The sequence below is a fragment of the Lagopus muta genome, chromosome 1 (genome assembly GCF_023343835.1).
Source record: "Lagopus muta isolate bLagMut1 chromosome 1, bLagMut1 primary, whole genome shotgun sequence".
Classification (NCBI taxonomy): Eukaryota; Metazoa; Chordata; class Aves; order Galliformes; family Phasianidae; genus Lagopus; species Lagopus muta.
The window spans coordinates 49,492,537-49,511,429 of record NC_064433.1 but is presented as its reverse complement, the minus strand read 5'-3'; the positions used below and the strand labels follow the sequence as shown (position 1 = coordinate 49,511,429).

General features: G+C 44.3%; 1 protein-coding gene across 5 annotated transcripts in view; it reads left to right on the top strand.

The window, feature by feature from the left end:
* Positions 1-13,705, top strand: part of GRAP2 (GRB2 related adaptor protein 2) — a 39,963-nt gene extending 26,258 nt beyond the window's left edge. For all 5 annotated transcript variants that reach the window (XM_048927282.1, XM_048927300.1, XM_048927271.1 and 2 more), the window contains 7 exons: positions 99-199; positions 3,460-3,551; positions 5,966-6,085; positions 7,852-8,020; positions 9,653-9,784; positions 11,913-12,032; positions 12,436-13,705. In XM_048927282.1, the coding sequence (XP_048783239.1) occupies positions 122-199; positions 3,460-3,551; positions 5,966-6,085; positions 7,852-8,020; positions 9,653-9,784; positions 11,913-12,032; positions 12,436-12,615 (891 nt within the window). In that variant the 5' untranslated portion in view covers positions 99-121 and the 3' untranslated portion in view covers positions 12,616-13,705. The remainder of the gene's footprint in view (positions 1-98; positions 200-3,459; positions 3,552-5,965; positions 6,086-7,851; positions 8,021-9,652; positions 9,785-11,912; positions 12,033-12,435) is intronic.
* Positions 13,706-18,893: the final 5,188 nt, after the last annotated feature.

Here is an 18,893-nt window from a genome sequence, read left to right as displayed (position 1 = left end):
TCTATGTGCAAATCACAGCACTGCTTATAAGCTTTCTGCAAGCTAGACTCAGCAGTCTGAGGAGCGTTTAGATACTGACCTGCATACACTTCTTTCAGCTCTGCTCTGCCACCAATACAGTATGGAAGCCATCGCCAAGTTTGATTTCACTGCTTCTGGAGAGGATGAGCTGAGTTTCCAGGCTGGGGATATCCTGAAGGTAAGTGTGGCTCTAAGAATGACTAAAGATCAGTGCTGATATTCTGCCAAGGCTTTCTGCCTTGGCAAAGCATATGAATGCTAATGTCTATGAACTGGGATAGGAATGCAGGATATTAGATTCCCATAGGTCAACCAGCAACCTCCACTGGGTCCACTCTACTTGACTTTACTTGGTCCCTAAACTATGCATGTAGTTGTCCTGTAGTCCTCTAGTAATCAATGGGGAAGTATAATCATCTTTGCCGTGGAAGAGATTCAGTTCTTTGTTAGAACAGTTTTTGAAGATCCTGTCTGTTTTCATCGAATATGGAGGTAGTCTAGAGTGACTGTTTTTAGGATGACTGTGTCTGAAGGCAAGCAGGATGAATACGGGCCAGAGAGTTTGCTGTATTCCTCGTTTCCAACTCTTAAACTGTTAAAATGATGGCTAACATGCATTGTAGAACTTACATCTAACTTTTCACCATAAGTAATTACTGTTAGTTGCCTCAGGGGCTTTAGGCAGTTGCAAATGGAAGAGGAAATGTCCATGAAACAGTCTGTTACACACATAATAGAAAAATTTAAGAGGTCCTCAGCTAGTAATGTTACACAAACTCCCGCAGGAACTGAGCAGTGGAAGAATAGCAAAATGGCAGAAGTTATCATAAGAAATACAGAGTATAAGAGAGTCTCTTGAATGTTGATGTGCGTGTGCTACAGTAAAACAGTTTGTTAACCCTACTGAAGTGTCAAAGATGAAGCCACACTCTGCTCCACCCAAATTATTTGCCCACTTTTCAACCCACAACATAGTTGTTCTGCTTCAGTTGAAAATGACTGGGCAAAACATTTCTCTAAGGCCTTAACTCCTCCACTAGCTAAAGGGATATTGCAAAATAATGAGATATAAAATCTTGTTCTACCAAGAAACCTTCACCACCTCCCTGTACAGACCCAGCTGTTCCATTTAATGACCAGATATTATGTCTCGGCTCTGCCTCTTCCATCAGCACCATTTCTTATTTTATTGCCCTTTTAATCCTTAAAGCTTAAACAAAGCTAATGGCATCCAGAATTCATTAAGATCAAAGACGTTTTTTTTCCCCCAGTGATATGTGAAGGATTGATGAACACTCCCATTCCTAATTCTTCCTTAATTTCAGAGTAGTCCTCACAGCCCTACCATCCCCTGATCTTTACCTGATATCTGCTTCCTCAGGAGACTGTGGTTTCATTAAAGCCCTGGCTACAGTGATGGCATTGGCCAGGTCACCTTTCCTTCTGTTAGTTTCCCTTCCTGTACAATCATTAGAAACTAGAGCTTCCTTTCAAATTACATCGAAAGCTGCTGATGAAAACGGTTCAAACACATCAGTATTAATATTAGTAGTCACTAAGACTTCACTATCAGAAGTCAGACAGCCTATTGCTTTAAGGTCCTTCAGGTGAACAAACTCACACTGCCCAAGACCTAGCAGCAGTAAAATAACCTGAGCAGTGCCTCTCCATCTGGCAAACAAACACATACATTCATACCCCATCCCGAGCCCCCTTCTGCTGCCTGCTCAACCTGCTGGCTGTCTGCTCTGATTTATGAAGAAGATAAAATGAACAGTATTGATGCAGAGACTAGAAAACAGGAAACACGAGGCCCTCAACCACCAGTGACAGGAGGAAATCTACCCTCTCTCTCTCACACACACATCCCACATCCTTCTCTGAGAGGATGACACACAGAAACCTGACAGTTGTGCACTAAGGACCAGGAGGTATGTCGTCCTAGAAACATTGCTGCCAACAGGACTTGAGCAGGGTGTGGTATGTGGCTGTCATTCCCTTTGGTTGGCCACAGCAGCAAAAAAAGAGAACCTTAATCCTGAACCCAGGGGTGGGAAAGCAGTAACAGGACAAGAAGGGATCTCCATGGCTTTCTATTCTCAACCTTTCTTTATCCAAATGCATGGAAGAGACATATGTGGCAGGCAAGGCAATGGAGAATCAGCCCCAAAGACAGTAGCATCCTGTTGCCAGCACCAAGCAGTTAGAATGTTAGCCTCCCAGAAACATGGGATTGGCTTATAGAACAAGTATTATTATTGTTAAACAATAGATTTCAAATAAAGTCTTTTCCACTTGTTTTCTCCTTTTAAAACTGTCAGGATACATCCTCTCAGGCTCCCCTCCAAAACCAGAATGAGCAGAAACACGTTCTACTTTATAAAAAGGAATTCTGTCCCATGAATTGGAATGTCAAACAGAACACCAAAGACCGCAGTGTTTGCAGGAAAGCCACAAACTTGCTGTGTCTCTGTCCTCTTCCTGCTAGCTGAGGTCTGCACCAGAGACCATCCACAAGGGAGCAGTGAATTTGGGCAGTCTGTGGTCAGCAGTGCACTCCCTATGGACCTTTATGGTCAGCATTAATGTGAACAGTCTTGAAGCTGCTCCATGTGCTCTGTAGGCTGGCTTCCTGCTGCCCTAAATATTGGAATTGTGGGAGTTGCTTTACAATGCTTTCTGCCTCCTTTTATCTACCCTGGCAAAGCTCACGGCCGCTGAAAACTTAGCCCGCTAAATAGCCCACTAAATAATTAGGCTACTAAATAGCCCACTAAATAGTCCAGAGAGTTGATGGATGCATCTGGTGATATTCAAGGTTAAGCTGAACCAGGCTCTGAACTGCTCTAGCTGTAAGTGTCCCTGTTCATTGCAGAGGAGTTGGACCAGATGGTCTTTAAGGGTTCCTTTCAATTCAAATGATTCTATTAAGTACTCTCGAGCAGAATGGTGTGTTGAGAGAATAGGATGACTTCTGTGCAGCCATAACACACACACACAGGTGCAGCTTTATAACCCTCCATACATGTCAGAGAAGTTTTCACTGATTTTTCTTTTCCCTGTGAATCTGAGATAATCCAGCACTATTAAAAGCAGCACAGAGAACTCCTTAAACCCCCATTAAGTCCCTCCAAGCTGGTTTCCCTCATCTCACAGACATCAGAGATATGCAGACTGCATCCCCTGCCACCTGGAGAGGCATTCAGAGGAAGGGATAAAGTTAACAAGCAATCAGTCTAATGCCACTTGGCCTTCTTCACTGTTTTCTTTGCACTGAAGTGGCCATCAGCCAGTAATTCTGCTTTAAGGTGGGTAAGAAGTAAAGTATATGAGAAATTCTCTTTCATTTTTACACAAAATTCTGGTTTTCAGTCAGTGTCTTAGTGAGTTTTGCCTTTCTCAGGAGACATGTTTATTCAATCTGTCTCTCCGTTGCAGGTTTTGAGCTCCCAGGAAGAGTGGTACAAAGCTGAACTCCGAAGCCAAGAGGGCTATGTTCCTAAGAACTTCATTGATTTCCAAGTTCCCCCGTAAGTGTCATGGGAAATGCATGCACCAGCATTGCACATTTCTAAAGGATAGTCAAGGCAGGCATGACAGAGGAAGCACTGGTTATAACACACAATCATAGGAGCATTCAGGTTGGAAAAGACCACTAAGATCATCTGGTCCAGCCATCAGCCCATCACAGTTTGAGGCTGGCATGAAGCCACGCACAGTTCTGCCAGCGCACCTTCTTCCTACCCTGGAGCATCCTCTGTTCTTTCAGAACCGAACAGTTCTCTTTATCGCTCTCGAGTGACTCCTTTGTTACTGCTGCTCGTAGGGATGCCACTGGGATGCGGCAGGAGCTGCATGGAGCTCTCCTTGGACAGAACGAGAATAGTCACGATGTGAAGTCTTGGCGACCGAGGCAGAGGCTGGGCACAAAAGGAAGCGCAAGAACTCTCTGTAAATGAACTATAAAAGCGTAATTCCCTCCTCCCAACTCTTTCACCGCATTCTCTCTCGTTTCCCCACCCTGTCATCCGCATTCCCTCCCCCTGCGACGTGTGCGAGCTCCTCTCGGTACACTAGAGGTCAGTGCAACGCCGCACCAAGTGTGACAGCTCGTGGATTGACAGAGATGATAGACCAGCCGTGCCACCCGGCTCCCACACGCGTGCAGGCGCAAACACACATCCCTCTCCACGCTTTGTGTCTGCGCACCCAAACACAGATCTGTCACAGGGCAGGCGTGCCTCACGTCTGTCTCCCTACTGGGAAGATGGCACTTTGAGAAAGGACTGAGAGGTGTTGAAATGCTTGCTAAGCATGCTGCCCAGACCTGTGCCATAAAAATGCCAATAGACTGCAGTTTGATAGCCTTTCTCCTTGCAGTTGGCAGAAATACTACCTGAAGCCCCTCAAAGAACTGCGCAGATGTGGCACTGAGGGATATGGTCAGTGGGATGGGCTGATGGTTGGACTGGGTGATCTTAGAGGTCTTTTCCAACCTCACTGATTCTGATTCTATTCTACGATCCTAAAATTGTCCTTTTTCAAAATGAGCACGGCAGCATTTCAGAGGACGTGGGCAGAGCACATCTCAAGCCCAGTTCTGTTGGCTCTGACGTGCCGGTGCCCTCAACAGGCAAACGCCATTGTGTCCTACATGTAAGCACCACTGTTCCCTTTGGAGGTGGGATTGCTGGTTTCTTTGGACGTGAGCCCGCCTGCTCAGCTGAGCCAAAGAACTTAGTTTGCTCTGCAAAGATGGGCTGTTGCATTGAGGCCTCAAGGGGCCAGGATCTTCCAGTGCATTGTGCTTGTTCACTCTTTCGCAGGGCTGTGGCATCCCACAGGGAAATGTGGGCAGCTTCTTATTTTCACACACATTTCCTCATGATGTTTTCTCCGTGTGAGAGGAGCTGTGAAGAAACATTTCTACTTCGACACTTCTCTAAGAGCAGGACATCTGCACTTGGAAACAGCTCGTGGCAAGTGCTAGAGCCAGATATAGGGAGGAAAGTCATTTCTTTTTTTTGGTGGACCATTTTTTCCAACTGTGTATTGCCAGTAAGCAGCGAGACTTCATATCAATGCTGATTAAATTCTGATTTCCCATTGACTGTTGATGATACATAGGTAAACCACGACGGTGGTGACGAGAAGAATAACAGAACTGAAAAGATGAAGCTATAGAGCTTGCAAAACTATCAGTCCTTAATTTTAATGCAAAACAGCTAATGAAGCTGCAGATTTCAGATCTTATTACCTGCAGACGTAAGAAGTACACACTACGTTTTTTCTCTCTACTTAAAAATTCCTATGGACACAGCATTATTTTACTATTTTATGGTGACTTTTCTCATTATTTGTCCAGTGCCTTATACTACTGGCTACATTTACATGAGTGTAGTTATGAATTCTGTGGTTCTGAGATTTTGTGGTGTTATAAGTCTTGCAGAAGCCAATTTATTAGCACTGAAACTTTCATGCCTTGCTTCTGTTAAAAATTTATGTTTGTTCCTCACAATATATCCATCACACTCCAGTAATTTTCAATCAGTTTTCCAAGAGCAATTTGATGTATGTCTGAGAATTGTGCGTGCATATGTACGTGCATATGTATGTGCATATATATATATATACCTTTCTAATTTAAAATCTCTTTGAGTAACACTTTACTGCACTGTGCCTGTAATTAAACTTTTAGCTGAGTGTTGCTTAGCAGGCCAAAGCTTACTTTGGCCTCTTTGCATCTAAGTGCTTTTACTGCTCAAAGCAAATGGTTCACACCCATCAAGACCTTGTATCTTAGCGTGTCTGTGGGATCCTCTGATTCCTTTCTTTTGTCTTTGCGCCATCCTATTTATTCATAGTCTCCTTACCCTGAACTTTTCTGTTCCTTATCTTCATTCACACCTTTATTCACGTTTCCATGACTTCTCCCACTTGACAGCTGGTTTGATGAGAAGATATCCCGCCACGAAGCTGAGAGCATCCTCATGAGCAAAGGAGTTGGTTCTTTCATTGTCCGAGCCAGTCAGAACTCTCACGGTGACTTCTCCATCTCTGTCAGGTATCTGCTTCTCACAACACTTTCCTGCGTCTTTTTCTGGTTAATGATCTCCCTAGCTCCTTCTTGACAGGAATCCTAATGGGACCTTACCTCTCAAGAAGTTTGAATGCCTCCAGCCAGGCAGTGCCTCTGTGTCACATGAATGAGAATGAGTTAGGCACCTGATTCCCCAATGTTTCAGTCTCCTTTCTAGTGATGCAGTGAATGTCCCGTTCCAAAGCTGCATTCCCTGGAGATCTGCTCCTCTGAAAGAACTGCAGCAAAGCGGAGTGGTACATGGGACATCTCCCGCAGTGCAAAACATGTGCCTTCCATTTGTATTATTTGACAGCTTCAGTTACTATATCCAAGAATTCCATACTACCCATTAAGACAAGACTGTTACATTATTAACTTATTTCCCACCAGTCGATTGGATAGAATTGGCTTTTAGTTGCTAGCAGCCCAGCTGCTTTACATCCAGTTATTGTACTTCGGCCCTTCTCATTGTTTCAAAGCAGAGCTGTTAAGTGCTGGTCAGTTTCCAGATTTTCAATTAATCAATATTCAGTCAATAATCAGTTATAAACTAAAGTACTGATTAGCACTGCCTTTCCCAAGCATAGTGAACTTTCTGCTTCAAGAAGCTCAAAAAGTATCTGGGGGGGGATGCAGGAAAACATGTTGCCAGGATCACTTAGTTCACTATGGACCCCTCTTTCTGTGTCCCAGTTCAAGAGACCATGGCTACCTGTACATCAATGATCTGAGCACTGTCAGGCACTTTCTCTGGCCCAAAGGTCAAACAGTGCAGCAGAGTTCAGACCCACATGGCTAAATTCTCTTCACCTCACAGGACAGAATAGCTGTATTCAAGAAGTTCACTGGCAATGGTTCCTGGCCCATGCTGCACCCATAGCCACCACGCTGCACTATCTGGGAGACTTTTTTGGTTTAGGCCAAAACCTTGCAATAACATTAGCAGTCATGTAACTGTAGCACTACAAGATAGACTCCAGTCTCTGTCTAATCCCTGTTTAGATTATTTGTATAGATGTAGCCTTTGAAACCAGTGCCTTGAGTTTTTGGAGTTGCACAAAGGAAGTGAGAACCAAAACCAGATCACATGTGGTCCAAAGAGGAATTGTCCAAATCAGTTAAGAGGTAAGGGAAGGAAAGCTGCAGGGCAGAGCAGGACAGGAGGTGAGACTGGTAATTTTTTCTTGTAATAGCAACTAATAATTTTTTGTTTTCTTTCTTTTTGGGTAGGGAGACAGACCAGTAGACATGATATTACACTAGATATTGTGCAGTTATAATGTGTGACTACGTCTTGCGACTATGTCTTCACAAAGTGGTGATGTCCATGGTGCAGAAGGGTATAATACATCTCATAGTCAATTCAGTCTGGTGTTAACAGGAACCTGAAGAGGTCAGGGGGTAGATCACAACTGCACGTTTGAGTATTATACAAAGTACATAATAGCTATTGGATATTTTGGGCTCTGAAAGCCTTTCCTTCAGAGGACAGGCTTTACAGCCCCATGCCTCGCTCCGACAGTACTCTGTGACTGAGCAGCACTTCAGTGTTCTATGTTTGTCAGTTAATATGTTTTTTGAAATACAAAACCATCTCTAGGTCCAGTGCATACAAAAGCTGACATTGCTTTACTTTCCAGAAGTCTCAGTTTGGCCAAGTGGCAGAAAGATCTATTCTGATTCCCTTCTTTTTCAAGGAAGATGACGGTGCAGTCCAGTTAATCTCTTACTTTCTAAATTGGATTCAGGCATGAAGATGATGTACAACACTTCAAAGTGATGAGGGACTCAAAGGGAAACTATTACTTGTGGACAGAGAAATTCTACTCACTGAACAAGCTGGTAGACTACTACAGGACAAGTACTATCTCCAGGCAGAAGCAGATTCTCCTGAGGGACGACAGCCGAGAAGAGAAGGTAAGCACAAGCTGTCCTCAAGAGTTATTGAGTAAGAAACCCTTCTATTGAAGGAATTTGGCCCACAGGAATGTCTTGCAGAAAGTGTGAGAGAGGGTCTGCCCTTGGAAAACTAACCACAACACTGTGCTGGTGGATGCTGCAACACAGATTTTTAGTTGATTCAGTAGTGCATGTGGTTATGTAATTGAGCAGAATTTTCAGATTTTGTTTTGGATATTAACAGAAGGGGCTCAAATCCACATAGAGGAGTTCTGCTAAAGTTGTTCTGAGGCTCTGGAGATGAAATTCTAAGATGCCTTGCACAAGCAAGGGAGGCAGGTTCTACCGCATGAAATGCCTAGCTCTTTTCATAAGGGCTCGTACAAAGTTTACTGTTAGGTTGTCTGAGGAGAATTTGAATCTGATGTCCTTTTGTCCTTGAATACACTCAGATTGCAGCTGTTATTACAGTGCAAAGTTTGTTCAGAAGAATCATGTATTTTCTGTTACTCAGTGAACACAATTAAGGGTGTGGAGGCTAGTGGCTAGTAAGGGCTGAAAAGCACTGCTGAGGAGAGCACAGCAGATGTGGGAACAAGGTATGTACTCAGGGAAGATGTAGTAGATGAGAAGATAAGAAAGCAGGGAAATCCTGGCCCAATGAATACCTGGTTTTGTGCCAGGAGGACAAGCAAACGCCATAGCAGCGGTTGCTCTGCACTGCACACACAATACTGGGAGTGATCATGCCCAGTCACTGCAATAACCAAGGTCCAACCCTACTGGGAAACGGATTCTGGTGTTAAATTACCAGGATGTGCAGACAGAGGTGAGCAGGAAGTACAGGACCTGCTCACCACAGCAGTTTTATAGGCTGCACGTGGCTGCACGTTTCTTGCTGGCTCTGAAAAAGAGAGGATTTATATTTTAGTCTGAAGAGGGGACTTGTGTTGTTGTCTCCTTTTAGTTCACTTATTCAGCACTTTAAAAATGCATTAGTGGGATATAAAATAGAGACTCTGGGACCTGTGAGAGAGAGAGCACAGCAAAGAATAGTCTGGGGAAGGAGAAAGGAAGACTTGTATGCAAGATTACCAATAAAATAACCTGTTTGAGCTGACTGTGAGCAGGAAGGGAAAGGCATTTGCTACAAGATGCAGACAGGCAAATAAAAAACAGGAGTCAAGTTTGCTTTGGCAAAGGCTCTGTGCATTTGTTATGGTGATGGGCTCAGCAGGGTATGTTTAGCACTCAGCACAGTAGGGTTTCAGTTCACAGTTAGAATTTTTAGCTGCTACAGCCATATGATAAAATGATAGCAATATACGGATTTCAGTGCAGAGACAAATGAAGTCTGAGGGCATTATTTCTAAAAAGAGTTTGCTTCTTTTGCCAAACCTCATGTAAGGGACCACATTTTCAGGCCAGCATCACCCATTACCACCCACTTTTCAAATGCTAACAGCTATGACAAAGATCTACAATCCAGGAGTCTTGATTTGTCCTTCTGTTCAGAGGAGCCTATCTCTGGAAGATCCTCCAACATAAAGGGTAGTGATAATAATCCATGGGTAATGATTGCTAAGCTTCAGTCAGGATCGTGGTGGGAAGCAAAACCTGACCTCACTTTTGGAATCTTTCTTCCCTCAGGAAAGGCGTGGTGGGAGCCTGGAACGAATGAGCCGGGATGGACTCCATGTGGGTGGAGCAGCTGGAGAAGCTCATTCTTCTATCTCCAAGAGATATGTGGACCATCCTGTCCCCATGTTGCACCAGCAACAGGTAAAGTATTTGGACAACGCTCTCAGACATATGGTTTGATTTCTGGGTGGTCCTTTGTGGAGCCAGGAGTTGGACTTGATGATCCTTGTGGGTCTTTTCCAATACAGGATATTCTGTGATTCTACCAGGAAAGAGAGCATATGAAGCCTGGGCACACAAAACATTTGCCTTGATTGCTTGATAGCAAGTGAACAGCCACTTTATCAAAATCTGCCACCCTGAATCTGTGTTAGGAGGCAGTCAATCAGTTCTTCCTATGGGAACAGCAGCAATGATGGATGGTATCAGCCTGGGGAGCTCTTCTGGATTGAAATAAATGTCAGCTTTATTTAGTTCTGTGATCCTTGGGACTGATTGACAAACAAACAAAAAATAGAAAATGGTTCGCCATGGTCCTTCCCACTGGGAACCTGAGAGTACTGGGTTCCATCCCAAAAAATGGAAGACCAGGGTTAGTGCCATGTGAATGTACAGAAACACTTCCCAGTCTTGTACACAGTTTCAGGAACTCCTCTCAAGTCTGAGGGACAAATGAAACCTCACTGCCTATTCTTTTTTCCTATGTGATGCTGCTGACGGTGACACAAAACACATCAGGAATAAGAAATGATTATGGTAACACTGGGAGATTTTGACTTCCTCCAGAACGTTCTTCCTCATTTTCCTCTTCATTCAGGGCCCTCTCTGTGCTCTTTCATCATGATGCACCCCTGATGTGTGATGCCTCTTTGCTCCCGTGTTAGCACAGGAATGGAGAGGACAACAGCAGTATCTGGTGATGTCTTCAAGGTTCTTGATTAATCTGGGAGGAAATCATTTTCACAAAAATCCTGTGCATACCATAACATGAGCCTCTGTGAAAAAATTAACTATCCCAGCTAAAACCATAGCGGTAAGGTTGGCTTGTGTCTCTTGATGGAGATGGGGTGATATCAGCCAAGGAGAGGACTTGTCCTGCTGAAGGGAAGAAATCCAAACCTGTGTCCTCTAAGGCATGAGAGCTCCTTTGGCCAGGGACAATCGTGAAAGAGCTGATCTCTCACCAGATAGCCTGTCAGAGGACTGCTGATGGAACAAAACGGCCTGTGATAAAGCCTAGGGCCTGCACTTGTTGGTGCACAGTCTACTTCTGAGTCACATTTGTTACGAAGCAGAAACACTCAGGAGTGAAGCACCCATATAGTAAATCCTGAAAAGCCAGATTGAAGTCACTCACCTCCAGGCAAGGACAGCTGAGGTGCAAATTGTGTTCCAGTCTCAGATACATTTCATGCTGACAAAGTAAGACCAAGGGAACATGTAGAAGACTAAGTCCAATAAAAGAAGCAAGAGCCAGATAGCTTTTTTCAGAAAGCACAAGCTGTTGTTCTTCTTCCCCTCTGTTGATACAAGCGCTCAGATCCTGTGACACTGAAGCACTGCTGCAACCTGAGCTAACATGATAACAGATGCTGTCACATTGTTATCATAAGAAACCCTCAGTGCGCATACAGCCTGTAGAGATGAAGACACTCAGCACCTCTTGACTGTGCAGACAGAAGAGAACTTGCTTCCTCAAAGCTTTCCATTGGTAGGATTTCAGATGTGCGGCCATTTGGCATCTTTTCTTTGAATGTTTTTTTTCCTCTTTTTGATTTTTATTTTTTTTTTTTTCCCCCCTTTCATTAATGGGGCTACTGGGTTCTTAGGCCTGTTCTCTGCTCTGTACAGCATGGAGCAGGAAAAGGGAAGTAGGCAGACTGAGTCTCAGTAACTCCAGATAGGCAAAGTGTCCCCTTGGCAAGCTGGCTTTTCACCTGTGACTTAGAACAGGCTAAGCTTTTTTCCAAAGCTTCCAGAGGCCAAAAAGGACACTGAAGCTTCTTTCCAGCAGATGTGGAACATAGCTGAGGGCAGCCAAATTTCAACTTCTATGGAGAAAAATCCAAAATAGAAGAACCTAAGGTGACCTCTTCCATGACAGGAATTGCTTCCAGGACTGCAGCACAGGGACTGTACTGGAAGCAGACATCTAAGATCATTTACAGGAGGGTTGGATCCTGACTCCTTGACCACCAATGACTCTTAAAACCCCTCACTCGTAATCGTTTAAATGTTTGTGACATTTCTCTTGCTGTTTTCCTTCTAGGATAGGTACGGGGGGAGCCTGGACAGGAAAGATGCACTGCATGGACTAAGATATCATAGCCAAGGAAGTGCAGCAGCTATGCAACGCAGACACACGGACCCACTGCACCAGCAGACACCGGTGGGTAACGTGCTTGCAGGGCTGCACCTACCCAACTCAATGGTTCTCTTAGTGATGGCCAAGCAGTTTGGGCAATGCCATCTGCACAGAGGTCACACTTGAAACAGTGTATTGAACGTGTTGGGACGTATCTTAGAAGACATTTCTGAGTCTCAAGGCTCTATTGTGGCCACTTGAATCTCATCCTGTGGCTCTTTGAAGGTAGGACTAGAGTGTTACATTAGCATAGTTCTACAACTGTACTCAAAATCATTCTTAGTTAACCGACCTATCAGAAGAAGGAACTTAGCATCAGCTCACCACAGTAGGGGGTCTGGGCACTGTGAGAAGGCATGAGCTCACTGAAGGATCTGGATCAAGCATGTAACTCATGGTTTCCTGCTCATCTCTGTCTCCTTCTCAGCGAATACTATGGGTCCGTGCCTTGTACGACTTTGATGCTGTGGAACATGATGAGCTGGGCTTTCGCAGCGGAGACATCGTAGAAGTCCTAGACAGCTCCAACCCATCATGGTGGAAGGGACGTCTGCGTGGGGAACTGGGTCTCTTCCCTGCCAACTACGTCACACCGGTGCTACTGTGAGGCTGCATTTGTGCCCCAGAGGTTCATATCAGAGCTGCTTATCTGACATGACAGGGACAGAGAAGGAGTGCATCTTCCCTTGTCCCCAGGACATTTGGTGGTTTTGGTTTTGTCTTAATTTATTGGCAATTGATCTTTCGAGACGCTGGTAAGAAAGAGAACCCTCTGAAGGATTTTGTTTCCCTGTTTTGCATGTTCATGACTGAGAGGGGAGCAAGAATCCTGGACTGTTGATTGAAATCTTGCTGGATCCTCCCTGCCCATCATTCGTTTGTTTAAGTATTGATAACTTCCTGCAGTTGGGTTCGTTCAGTGGAAATGGCACCTCAGAGAAATCAGGCTTTGGTATCTGGGTAGAACCTACCCCTTTTATTTTGGATCTGGTTGCATTTATAGTCCATTCAAGCTCTGTTTCACCTTTCTTTCAGAGGTAGGACAAGTGCCCAGGTGAATAAAATGATGACTGGTAATCACATTTCATTTAGATAGGGACGAAAAGTCCTCAGGCTGAGGCACAAGGCAACCATGACTTTTCTAAATATTTTTTGGCTTCCACCTCTAGCACTTTCTGTGGGCTTAGACTCTGTGGATACCAGGTGAAGGGGTGAAATCCTGTAAGTTTTTGTACAAACAACCTGGTGATGAAGATATGGGAGGGTGAGAAGCTAATTTCAGTGCTTCTACAGACAGTAGAAGACAGTCTGTGGAAGCACTACAGACAGTCCTGCTGTCCTGCACTTCTGTCTGCACCCTATTGCAACAATCTGTCTCATTTTCAAGCTGCTTTCCAAGGTACCTGTGCATCCTTGTAGATGTCCTGGTTATAGAGCAGATCAAGCCCTTCAGCTAAATGAATATCCTCTGGATTGAATAACAGTGGGCAAGCCTTACTGGTTCCTTTCTAAAACTGCACTGGGGAGGGGCTGGGAAGAAGAGGTTTTTCAGGTTTGGTGCCAGAAGTTCTGTCCCTGAGAAGGTGGGGTGTTCTGGATCACTGAGTACACGGCTCTGACTTGCCAGTGGAATGCCTCATGCAAATCATTGAGCTGTTACTTTACAGTATGCAGAGAATAAAGTTGCGGCCATTGAATAGTCTGTTCTCTGTTCCAGTTCCTTTTAGATGAATTAAGGTAAATGAATAGGATTTCAAATCATGGCTGAGTGAATGCCAAGATGTGATACAAATATATTGCAAACGAATGTTAAAAATGATCCAAACCATGACAAAGAGACACTGCCACATAACCACTGCTCACGCAAGTTTATATTAAACAAGCTGCCTGATTTTTTCACAACATGTGGGACCTCAGCAGTCAGCAAGGAAGTGGTGATTTATCATTCTTGGGAAATAAATAAAAGGCAAGTGAAAAATTCTAAAAACAAATCAGACTCGGCAAGAAAAATGTTCTTATCTTTTGTTAGTCCCAGTGGGAGAAAAAAAAATCCAGGAAACAGGTTTCTGGTGTCCAATTCAATGTTGCTGGCCTAAATTAAGCTGCCACTAGGCAGGGTATTAGCAGAAAGGACCTATTGTCAAAGGTTTGAGAGAGCTCTACCAAAAGCAGATTATTAATGGCTAAAGTAAAATGAGAATAATTAACATAGCATATAAGCTCTCAATAGAATGGAAATCTTTGAAAGGCACATTAAGAGCTAATCTCCATTGGCTACCAGAGTGGTTCAGGAAATGGAGAGAGAGCACACGACTCCCTGGACTGGACGTGGCCCTGTTCTGATGCAGGGGCTCTGTTCCAGGCCGTTAGCATCTTACCTTTAAAGTGATGTCCATGTGGCTTGGTTTGGAACAAGCTACCTCACTAATGGGTGTGTAACTTCAGTGACTTCACAGGTTGAAGTGTTTTCTTTTGATCCACTCTTTTTATTTTTTCCTTTTTCTTTTTAACTAAACTAATGTCAAATATGGAAGACAGGGAGTTAACATTTGATGAGAGAGGGTCAAAACCCAAAGCAAAGATGGAAGCAAAGAGGATTAAAAAAAAACAACTGTCAAAACAGAAGAGGGATAAGAATGATTATTATTTCATACTCAGGTCTGGCTGAAACAGAAAAATTGTATGTTCATCCCTATTCCCACAGCGTCTGATCATCTTTCAATTAGTTCTTTCTGACCAGTTACTTTCAAAATTGGAAGTAGTGCCTCCCTTTCCTTGGCACTCTAAAGATACTCTTGGTAGCAAAGATGTAGCTGCACAAAATTAATTGAAGATAACGCACATAGCAGTTCGATGGCTCTTTCACATGTTTGAAAGCCCTTTACAGAGATTGACTAATTAAGCAAGTCTAAGTAGTATGTTGTAAGTACCCCCACGTTAAGTCATAACTCTTTTGAGGAAGAGGTAAATTTGCACGTGATTTTTTAATTGACGGTTAAGGAATTAATACTTCAAGTAACTAGCATTAAAGGACTCTGTGCTAATTACGACAGCACATAAGGACTGCAGTAAAATCATGGTTTCCCATTATACAGGCAGCACCTAATAACATCAAAATTACTAGGCAGCAAAAGGTTTCATGGCATCCATGATAACTAGACTGGTGCCATGTTATGCGCTGCCTTGTGAGCTGGGATCTGCAAGACCCAGTGTCATTTTGTTCTGGGGAACAGAGGCAGTGCTACTTGCAGGTACCTGTTCCTACCAGCAGCTGGAAGGCACAGGAGTCAGACTGCATTTTTGTACCCTCCCACAGTAGAAGTTGTTTTCTTCCTAGTAAAACAACAGCACAGAGAACCGTGGCCCTTCCCACATTGATGAAATCCTTGGATACAAGGAGGGCAGTTTTGCTGAGGTAGAAGATGCATCCTTGGAGACACTCGAGGTCAGGCTGGAATTGCTCTGAGCACCTGGATCTAGCTGAAGGTGTCCCCATTCACTGCTAGGGAAATAGACCAGATGGTGTTTAAGGATCCCTTCCAACTCAAAGGATTCTATGATTCTATGCTATGCCCACAGGACAGATGAGTTCTCCATGCCCTCTCTTCTGCTGTAGCCTACCCATGAAATCTCAAGTAGAGTAATAACAAAAAGGAGAGAGAAGTACAGTCCCCTCCTCCACCCATGTCTCTCACCAGCCTTCCTGCTTCATCTTCCCACTGGTTTTAACATTAACAGAATCCTTATTGATGTTGTAGTGCTGTGAAAGCTTCTGATTCTGTGCAACGAGCACATGTTAGCACCTTAGGACAGGTGCTTTAAAATGACAGTGTGGTGCACTGAATTTCCTGGGTGTTTGTCAATGTTTGATAAAGGATTAACCCTTCAGAACACATCCCGAGAGCCAGTGTAAAACCAAAAAGGGGAGGAATGAAGAGGAACCCAGGGAAGTGTTTTGTTTGGTATTTCTCTTAGGCAAGAAAGAGAGAAGAGATTGTAAACAAAGATAAAACTGGGAAAAGTATGTGGGAAGGCAAACATTGTTATAACAAATGCAACAGAGGAAGCTGGACGGCACATGGAAAAATAACAGTTTGATGAGCACAGCTGAGCTGTGCTTTCTCCTGTCAGAATGAACTTTTCGCCTACATTCTGCTGCAGATCCATATTTTGTTTATAAATGTCTCTGTGATTAATAAGGCTGAGAGAAAAACAGTACATGGAAATCTCCTTTCATGAGAAAGCTGTCCAGACAGTTTTCTATGCCACAGAACAGAGATGCTTGTGTTTTGGTCTATATGCTTATTATGATGGCTGCACTCAGTGAAGCATGCTGCAGGAATAACTGGAACAGAAGAGCACTGTGGAGATGATCCTCAGTGTTGGCACTGAGGATCCCTTGTACTGCAGATACAAAGGCCTGAGAACAAGTTTCTTGATTGTTGGCTTTGATTGTTTTTTTGTTCAAAGTAATTTGCAGCTCATCATAGAATTGTTTGAGTTGGAAGGGCCCCTTAAAGGCCATCTGGTCCAACTCCCCTGCAATGAACAGGGACACCCACAGCTCGATCAGGGTGCTCAGAGCCCCTCCAGCCTGACCTTGGATGTCCCCAGGGATGGGGCGCCCACCACCTCTCTGGGTAACCTGTTCCATCACCTCTCTACCCTTGCTGTAAAAGACTTCTTCCTTATATCCAATCTAAATCTTCCCTCTTTCAGTTTGAAACCATCTCATAGAATCACAGAATCCTTACAGTTGGAAGGGACCTCTGAAGGTCATCTAGTCCAACTCTCCTGCAATGAGCAGGGACATCCACAGCTAGATCAGGTTGCTCAGGGCCTTATCCAGCCTGGCTTTGAAAGTCTCCAGGGATGGGGCAACAACCATATCACTGGGCAATGTATCCTAGCGCCTCGCTGCTCACATCTTAAAAGATTTTTTCCTCATATCTAACCTAAATCTCTTAAAGTTTGAAACCATTTCCCATTGTTCAGTCACCACAGACCCCACAAAAGAATTTCTACCCTTCTTTCCTGTAGCTCTCCTAGATACTGAAAGACCATTATCAGGTCACCTTGGAGCCTTCCCTTCTCCAGGGTGAAAAGCCCTGGTTCTCTCAGCCTGTCCTTGTAGGAGAGGTGTTCCACTTCGTGGATTAGATTCATGACCCTTCTCTGGATGCACTCCAACAGGTCTATCTCTCTCCTGTACTGAGGACTCCACATCTGGATGCAGTACTCCAGGTGAGACCTCACTAGTGTGGAGTAGAGGGGCAGGATCACTTGCCTCAACCTGCTGGCCATGATCCTTTCAATTTCCCCTTGTCTTTTTACAACACACCAGGCTAAAGAGTCTCTCCCCTTCTTTCATAGAGCCCCCCACTAGATACTGAAATTTCAATGGGCTGTGCAGGAAATGCAGAGCTTTTTACAAACAGATACCTGTAATGCAAAATGCCCCAGCAGCTGTAATCCAGAAGTAAGGTGAGGGATGAACTCTGCACAGAGCAGGAAGTGATAGGTCTTTAATTATATCAACATTACATCTCATGTGATGACAACAAGGATGTTGGTCTAGAGATATGGCTGTCTGGGTTTGGGCTGTGCTCAGAGTCTGAGTAGCACACTGAGGAGCCTGAGTAGCACTAAACGAGGTGTGAGAAGTTTTTGGCAATGCTGTTCCCTCTAAGGTATACCAGGGCTTCTGCTTGTCTGTGCCTCTCATGGCCAAGAATCATAGAATCATAAAATCAGAGAATCACAGACTGGTTGGGTTTGAAGGGACCTCAAAGCCCACTCAACCTCACCACCTACCGTGGGCAGAGCTGCCACCCACCAGCTCAGGCTGTCCAGGGCCCCATCCAACCTGGCACTGAGCCTCCAGGGATGGAGTACCCGCAGTCTCTCTGGGCAGCCTGTGCCAGTGCCTCACACTCCTTTCAGTGAAAAAAAGACTCCCTGAAACCTGACTGCAGCTGCACACTGCAGCTGCACCCTGTTGCCCCTTGATACACTCAAAAGCCCATCGCCCAGCTTGTGCCTCTGTGCTGACATAAGAAATCCCTCTGTAGACACCTCATTTCAAACACCTATTCAAAGCAATTGGCATAGCTGCTCTTAAATGCAACCCTGTAGAGATCAACTGAAGCCATTAGTGTACTCTGGATGATCCAGAGAGTAACATTCACTCCTTCCAACACTCATGTTGACTAAAGAGCTCCTGACACCCAGGCACTCCTCAGTGCTGAGAGTTTCGCATTTCAGTGGGGAAGCATGAAGTGAGCATGTGATGAGAGAGCTTTAATGGCTCTGAGGGAGAGGGCAGAGCATCACCAGTTCTTCCAGTGTTTAGCGGCAGCTTTTGTGTGACAATTCAGGTGCTTTAATTTACATCAAATGCAGAAGAAGTTTCTTATATCAGCAGGACTGTCAGTAGAAAACAGCCAAGGACTTATCTGTGAGGTGCAGGATAGTGAGAAAATGGGCAAGTGAAGTGGGCAAGTTCACTAACCTCTGTGCAGAAAGAAAATTCAAAGCACATTATCTGCTGTCATTGTGCGACTGGATGCTACTTGGCGGATGTCCTGCCTGCTAACTTCAGAATGCAAAGTTTGCCAAATGGCAGGCATGCAGAGATCCTGGTAGACACACAGAAGTAAAATTAGCTCAGGCAACAAAGGGAGGAAGGAGAAACAAACAAATTAACAGATCTCTAGATATCCTGTGGCTTTTCCTCACTAGCCCGAGCAGGTTCGTTTCCACTGGGATTTATGGAAGGTATTGCCACAGCAAATTTGTTTGTCACAAATAAAGAGGAGAATTTTCAGTGCAGAAAAAATGCAGTTTAGGACATGAGTCCACTATTGTGCACTTAAAGCTATAAAA